Source organism: Pholis gunnellus (genome assembly GCF_910591455.1).
Source record: "Pholis gunnellus genome assembly, chromosome: 11".
Classification (NCBI taxonomy): Eukaryota; Metazoa; Chordata; class Actinopteri; order Perciformes; family Pholidae; genus Pholis; species Pholis gunnellus.
The window spans coordinates 6,778,942-6,787,059 of record NC_136538.1 but is presented as its reverse complement, the minus strand read 5'-3'; the positions used below and the strand labels follow the sequence as shown (position 1 = coordinate 6,787,059).

The following is an 8,118-nucleotide window of genomic DNA, read 5'->3' as shown; positions in this document are numbered from 1 at the left end:
CTTGTGAGGACATGCAGTCACCACATTTCTTAACCGCAGACACACACAACACACACACACACACACACACTGATTGAGACACAAGCACCCCTCCCCCCACATGTATCTTCTTTGCCCTTTTGTAATACACTGTACAAGCAGAAACCCACACCTCTACTCTTTGACATCACCTCTGAGCTGCACCGGTTACCAAGGTGATGGATTTTTTAATGATACCTTAATGGAGCCAAAAAAAAAAAATACAAAATTGGGGACGCACAGGAAAGGAATGCCATGCCCTTGACTTGAGGGCATCGGGTTAGAAACCTTCACACACACACACACACTGTCTTGTGCCTCTGCATTTAACATCATCAGAAAGAAACAAAGACTCCAACTGAGGAAGTCTATTTTTGCCGCAGCACTACTCATGTGCTGTCCATTAACCGTATCTGTAAACGTCCCCTGCATTTGCTGCAGTGCTGCAGTATTCTTCAGCGATTAGTGTCTTCGCACAGTGTACCGCCTCAGCCTGCTGCAGCTTTGCAAAATTATGCGCAACATGAATGGAACTGGTGATTATGCAGAGTCTTATAGTTTGAGAAAACAATGTGAGGGTATGGCTGTGCACGTGTGATAGATAAAGGATAGAGAGGAGAGGCTCAAAAAGAGAGACAGCGAGTCCAGTCAAGTGTCTGCCGGCTGCCACAGAACAGCTCTTATCAGATTCGGGGAGTCGCAAAGTCAGGACAGGGTGAGGCAGAATAGCAGGAGAGGGAAGGAGCGAACATATGCTCAGTGTGCATATCATGAAGGACCGTTTTAGAGAGGGGAGACAGCCAGACATCCCATGAGGCCAGCGCCTTTCTGCGCGAGACCGGAGCTTGTGATCACTCATCACCGCAGCTCCACCAAGGCGCAGGAAGCAAGGAGGATCCTCAAACACCACAGAGTTGCTAAAAAAAAAGACAGACATGCACAGGTGCTGCTAGAGAGGAGAGGAGGGAGCGAGAAAGCAGAGAGAGAGAGAGAGAGAGAGAGAGAGAGAGAGAGAAGGGAAGAAGGGGGGGAGTGAGGGGAGGCGTAGGAGGAGACTCGCTTCAGAAGGGAATCGGAGCCGGAGAGCAATTCCAAAACAGCTGTCCGGCAGACGTCCCAGTCGACAGAAGTGCAGCCCCGAGGCAGAGACAGGAGGCAGGGCAGTGTCAACAAGCCACAGGAGCAGAACAGCAGCCACTGAACACAAACAGACATACATCAACCACAGAGGTTGCAGTGTTCAGGAGAACACCAGCAATACCTGGGAAGGATCAAGATCTCCCTTTACCGGAATATCTGAGGTGAGTGAGAGCGGGAGCATGTTTTATTTCACACTCTGCCAGTGCAGTGATCTGAATCGGTAGATGGGACAGTGTCGCCGCAGTGTAGCTGCTGTCATGTTGAGTGTATTGGTTTGTGTCTGGAGCAGAACGGGATATTTGCTTGGAGGCAGGGAAACGTGCGAAAAGCATGCGTGGCGAGTTCAGCTCGCACGGGAGCACTTGTCCGGCAGACGCTCTCATACATGTAACACAAGAGCTGAACTGTTAGGCGCAACGTGATATCCTGTCGGCTTTCCAAGAGTCTTTTTTTTGGTCGGGCTACACAATTTAAGGCATGTTCCTCTGAAAAGCAGAGCTGGCTTTGCCTTTATCTCCGAGGGGAGTTTTTTTTTTTACTTCTTCGTTTTCGTATGTTGACATTCCCTTCATGTTTCATATGCTTTGATTCGGCATCCTGCTCATCACTGCCAAGGATAACTTTGGCATGTGCCGGCCATGCTTGCGGGCGGCACAAGGGGAGCGAAAAAAAGAAAGACAGAACAAATTCTCCACCCTGCCATTCACCCTCGTCCTGGCAGGCCCCCGAATGTAAGGCCTTTGCCTATAATTTAGTTTTTTTTTGTTTTTATGTAACAAACAGCCCTGTCTATTCTGTAAGGCTGCTATTACCCTCTGTGGTATGTGCATTTGCTTTTTATAACAGCCCCAAAGTGAGGGTCTTTCTGCTATTTAAAGGCGTGATAGAAGTCGAGGCCACGCTTAGATGTCAGAAGAGTATTTGCAGACCTCAAACTTCCACAAAGTTCCTTTGTAGACACAGTGGGAGGATGAGAAGTTTGTCTCCCGTACTCTGATGGTGTTACACTCACCGCAACCACTACACAAGACCAAGAAAGCGGGGCTATTTTTCAACAGCGCCGATGTGAAATGTCAGCAGAGTAATCCCATCACGGGAGGAATATTTCGGGCTATTTTAAAGAACGAGGAAGTCATATACAGGTCATATTTTGAACAGCTGCTCTCCTGAGCCTCCCTCTCTGTGTACGTCCCTCATCGCCGGCTTTGGAGCAGTTCGTAAAACTGTAACGCATCATCGTTACACTGCCTCTAAGAATACACCGACCCAGTAATATCGCACACGTGACTTTGAGGTGTCCAGAAATATCCAGACAGATCACGAGCCATTAGTTTAATTGCCAGATACCAACCCCACATTTATCTACCCCCAAAGCTCAAACTTTCATCACCCTCTGCTGCCCCGCTCTCTAATAACCAAACCCACCAAGCACGAGCTGATGAGGCTAAGCTCCATTTTTAAAGAGGCTGGAGTGGCTCCAGATCACTTCATGCCCAGACTGATAGCTTTTGCTGACCCAATGACACAGTGGCTTTATCCTGCAGCTCCCCATCATGACAGGATGGCTGCACAGGCAAGTCATTTTAGAGAGGAAGGTGCCATCAGATCCCCACTTCCCCCGAGGTGTAAATGAAACCCGCGACAGCATTCCGTGGCGGCGCCGGGCTTGAAACGGTCAACACGTGCCACGCCGCCTCTTTTTGGATCAGTTCCAAAAGAAGGGTGCAAATCTGGCCTTGGCTTTGAGATACACCAGAATACACCTGCTCAGCTATGAACACCCTGCAGGGGCACAAATGGATTTATTGGGTCAGGCCATAAGGGTCCATCCTAGGATATTCTGGGCTGGTAATTAATTCATTTCCTCTTGGGCCAACACAAGCGTAACTAACACTGCTATGACTCCTGAGATTCTCTACATACACTTGAATCAATACTAATGCTCTCATTAAAATTGACTCGTACTTGTTCTTCAGCCGATTCCTGTAAGACCCGAAATGAGGATATTGTTTTTCTTCATACTTTGGTCTTTGGCCTCTGGAATTCCAGTCATGTTTGCCATATAAGCCAAACTGGACCACCAGCAGGATGGCTGACGTGAAGGTCAGACCTCCAGGCTTTCATCGTATATACCAGCTGACTTCTCACGGGCCACAAGTGTTGACCTTGGGTAGGATGCACAGCAGATGTCCCCCTGCGAGAGCTGCAAGAGTTGGATTGCTCTTCTGTGAGAGGATTTCCTATAAGTACCATCCATAGTATTGATTCCAACCAACATTATCATCTGTTATAATGCATGAGATGTGTGTTTTCTCATGCCACTGGAGGGAGGGTCCACACAGAGCAGGCGGGCAGATGTTATAATTTCATCAGGGGAGACCAATAATCAATCGGTACGTTTTTGATAGGAAGTCTTTCAGCCAACAGCACAGCAGCATTGTACAAGTTAATACAGATATATGCTCTTTGAGCCCACAGGAAGCAGCTTTTGGCTTGGCGGTGCATTTGTTTCACATCCTATCCAAGCCCAATTTCCCACTGCAGTGAGCTGCAGCTGTCAAGGTCAGAAAGGACTGAGGAGCAGCAGCGAAAGGGAGAGAGATTACAAAAAAGAGGAAGAGAAATGGAAGGAAACATTTTTGAGAAAAGCTTGACAAGTGAGGGGTTTCACTGCACCCCGCCTCCCTTCATCAAACACTGCAGCGCTCCTCCTCGCCCTCCTTCCCTTTCCATTTCTCTCCCACACTGTTAGCAAACAAACATGCTCTCCTTCACATAGACATGGCGTGCGTTCAAAACCGCTATCTCTCACGAGCACAGTCAGGCACCTCGCACCAGCACTCGAAAGCACAAGGACCCACGGAGAGAACGGCGTCGCCATTCTGCACACTCACACATGTTCCGCATCCCTCAGTGTTTGTCACGGCTATATATAGCCCCACAGTGCTTGTTGGGCGACAGGTTTCATTTGTGTTGCAACGGCGTCCCCTGAAGTGCGAAGACTTCACCTTGCACTTCACATCCCATACGGTTTGCTGAAGCTGTGGCTCTCGTGCAGCAGACACTGGCTCTTCTGCGCCTCGTCAAACAGGTTGGAGACACAAGAATCCATGTTGAAAGTGCATGTCAGCGCAACGGTTTCCAGCCCGCTATTTGGATTCAAATGGGCAGCAAGTGTCCGCCTCTCTGGCTCCACAGTAATGTGGCTGCTGAATAAACATAGCCATACTTAAAGTGTCTCTGATAAGGCTGATGCGGTGCGTCTCTATGGAGTCGGTTGCTGCAGGAATGTGGATGTTTTGTCGGTGAAACTTTTTTTTGGAGGGGGGGGTGGACCTGACCGTCCAGACACTTTTGTGCAACGGTGCACTGTGTCAGACGGTCACTGCTGACAGACCTCTCATAAGTAAATATGTCTATAAATGGGCAAGCTCTCTCCTCACTGGTGCTCACTCCCACCCCCACCCCCCCCCCATCACACAACCCATCTCTCATACACACACACACTGTCAACTCCCTTCCTCCACGGAGTGTTTTTCCCTTTCTCCTCAGTTGCTATGTCATTTCAAGCGATCAAACCGATTCTCTCTCTCTTTTTTTACATCCTACACTAAGCCGACCGCCTACAAAGTGATTCTAAGTTTCGTGATGGGAAAGCTCTGAGAAGGCAGCATGCAACCAGACGCCTTTTATCAAATCCAATACCCCCTTAATAATGTTTGCCCATCCTGATGTATTGTGCAACCTGGCTGGTATCTCAGCCCTTATTAAACTCTCTGCCCATCACAATCTGCATCAATCTTTCTTTAGATCCACTTGCTCTATAATCCCTCATTCTATCGCTCTCCCGCAATCCCCCGAAACCCCCTGAACCTCATCCCTCCCCTCTTTGCTCCCCTCTGGTGCATCTCTTTCTATCTGCGTGTCTGAGCAGTAGTACAGGCTGCCCCGCTCTGATCCTTTTAAAGTCCCACTTTGCTTCTCCTCTCCCGATCTGCGGTCCAGCTGTTCCACATTAGCACATCCAGAAGTTGTGGAGGCCAAAGGAGGCTCATGTGTGGAAATGTGAATAGAGCCTTAGACCCAGACCTCATCCTCCTCTGCTCTGTCTTCTAAGCTCGCCAGATGCACGATGAAGATCAGATTGTTTTTTCTTGCAGCATCCAGTGTTTGTTTGTGGGACTTGTGTTGCAGTCCAGATTTCGTTTTTTCTGTAAGGCAGGACAGGAACCTTGAGGAAAAGTTGGATTTAAACAAAATGCTGACACATTCTTTGTTTGTCTCTGATTTCAGGAAAGTGGCAATTTGACCTTTCTACACCGGACACCGGGCATCACCAGTCCTGCTTGGAATCCCATTACCTAATCGATGCCACAGTTGCTGAGATTGTTTTTGGAGTCCTGTCTGACGGGTGTGTTACTGAGAATGTAACTGGAGCTTCTCCCTCGGGGAACTGTAACGTCCAGAACTCATAGAGCATTTCCGACTTTTCTATCCCTGCATATCTGAGATATCTTCCGCAGTTACAGCAATGCCAGCGAAAGCACCCATATACCTGAAACCCAACAATAGTAAGAAGGGAAAGAAATGTCGCCTCAGAGATATTTTGTCCCCGGACATGATCAGTCCACCACTTGGGGACTTCCGACACACCATCCACATTGGCAAGGGCGGCGAGAGAGACGCCTTTGGAGACATGTCTTTCCTCCAGGGGAAGTATGAACTCCTACCCGGGAAGCGAGACGTCAACCCTCAGTACGGCATCCAAAGTGAATTTCTGAGAGCTAACAGCACCGGTGATGCTTCCTTTGCGGAGACCCCCTCTCCGGTGCTCAAGAACGCCATCTCCCTCCCAACTATTGGTGGCTGCCAGGCACTTACCCTTCCCCTGATCTCCTCCACTGTGTTCCCAATGCCTCCGGAACCATTGGAGGACATCTTGGGGTCTCCCATGAAACCTGACAGCACAGAACAGGTCGAGATCCTGCAGATGGATGCCCTGTTGCGCTCCATGGACGTCTTCAGCAGCGAACCTTCGTCTCCCGCCGCAGCTATCCAGTCGAAGCCGGACGTCCTCCTGGATCTGCTGGAAAGCACACATAAGTCCACCTCAAAGGCAGTAGCCAAGGCTAACAAAATAAACAAGAGCGAACCCAGGTTTGACAAGCCATCATCCTATTATATCAACGGTCACAGCAACAGCACCTTCAAAGCTAACGGAAGCCTGAACAGTAACATGAGCAGAGACAGCTTTGACAGCTTGAGCGGAAAAGGGGACTTCCAGAACAAGATCTGTAATGGCAGCAGGCGTCTCAATGGCAATGGCATCTTCAATGGTTATGGACACTTTAACAAAGACATTAATCTGGGCTTTAAGCAGGAGCTCTCAAAGTGCAATGGAGAGTGGGTGGACAGGGACAGTGGGGTGGAGGAGGGCCGCATCTGTGATTTTGAGTTTGAGTTTTCCAAGGAGAAGAGCATATCGCAGGATTCCCTCGCCCAGATCACAGGGTCATTTCTCTCCCTTGAACTTGATCTGGGCCCGTCCATCCTGGACGACGTGCTCAACATAATGGATAAACCCGCAGCGAAGAGCAGGCCTTGAGCTGCGTTGAGGCCCCAGCAGGAGAAAGAGAATTTCTAAACTATAGCCATGAGGAGGGAAATCAAAATGGTGTCTGGATATATCATTGAGATGAAAATGAGCTCAATAGACGGAGCTGCTAATGTTTTTATTGTCAAAACACATAACTATTCCGGCTTCTATGGAGTGTTAATTCTTCTTCTTTGTGTTTGCCATGTCAGCCGCATGTTTAAGATGCATGTGCTATTGAGTTACAGCTAAACCACAGCCATAGTGCCTTTTGATTTTACGTAACTGTAAAAATGCTACAGGATAGATTTGTGTTCTTATGTTGATTTCCACCTTATGTATTCACAATAACTTTGAGGCCCTTCGCTTTTTTTACACAGTCTGGAACATATTGCATTTAGTGACTTTAAGTGTGTTTAACATAGCATTATTTTGTCTGTTACATAATACATTTGCCACGATTCAAAAAAACAGAACACTATGCATATTTGTGTTTTTAAAATTGTAACACAAATAAATCAATTTTGTCCTATTACGTTTTGGCAGGTGATGTGTGTATACACCCGAACCGAGAGTTCATTCCAAAAACTGACTATACAAGATAACGCAAGAGAGGCTGACAATTCGAATAATGCTGGAGACAGAAGTATCACAAAAGCGAAAAGGCTAACAGGGCCGATAGCAAGTAAAGAAAGAGCTACAGATTGACAGAAAGACAGATAGAATGGATTTATTTTCTCGCCTCTGACATTCCATACATTCTGCGTCCCTGCCCTGCAGTGGGAGCACCGGTGGGCCTTCATCTGCTCAACCAGGCGCCGGCTCCATTTGTTTGCGTGTGGAGGGGACAGGCAGAGGAGGAGGTCATTGAAATTCCCTGCATTCCAGCCACAGAGCACAAGTGTCCAGGACCAGACATAAATCAGCTGTTTCAAGTGAGGGGGTGGGCTCCAGCCTCTGAGCCATGCTATCGTAGACCAGAATGTATAGCGAGATGAGGTTGTAAAGCAGGAGCTTACAACCCACAGGCAAACTTTGTTCAGTGCTGAACGATGGATGAGTCCTCTCTCTCGGTCTAGTTACAATAAAGAGGTGTTGACCCAGCAGTGCTGGAGCAACAATCTAAAAGAGGATGACAGCAGTGATCACCCACACAGGCTGCTTCTTGAACTCAACCACCCACAACTTAATGATTCATCCACACACTATTGTCACAGCGTAGAATATCCCATTGCTATTGCCAGATGAGCTTATTTTCTGCAACCAGTGTAGTATAACCAGTTAAAGTATGGTGGAATTAACATGCTAGTTAGCTAACTAGTGGACAGCTGGCTAGTAAGCTAGCTTGCTAATTCCACCATGTTTTT

General features: G+C 48.0%; 1 protein-coding gene across 1 annotated transcript; it reads left to right on the top strand.

The window, feature by feature from the left end:
• The first annotated feature begins 1,161 nt into the window (after positions 1 to 1,161).
• On the top strand, positions 1,162 to 7,278 carry cdc42ep3 (CDC42 effector protein (Rho GTPase binding) 3). The gene is made up of 2 exons (XM_079169142.1): positions 1,162 to 1,319; positions 5,452 to 7,278. Exon 2 carries the CDS (start codon positions 5,690 to 5,692, stop codon positions 6,761 to 6,763), a length of 1,074 nt encoding a protein of 357 aa, XP_079025268.1. The 5' UTR covers positions 1,162 to 1,319; positions 5,452 to 5,689; the 3' UTR covers positions 6,764 to 7,278.
• The last annotated feature ends 840 nt before the right edge of the window (positions 7,279 to 8,118 follow it).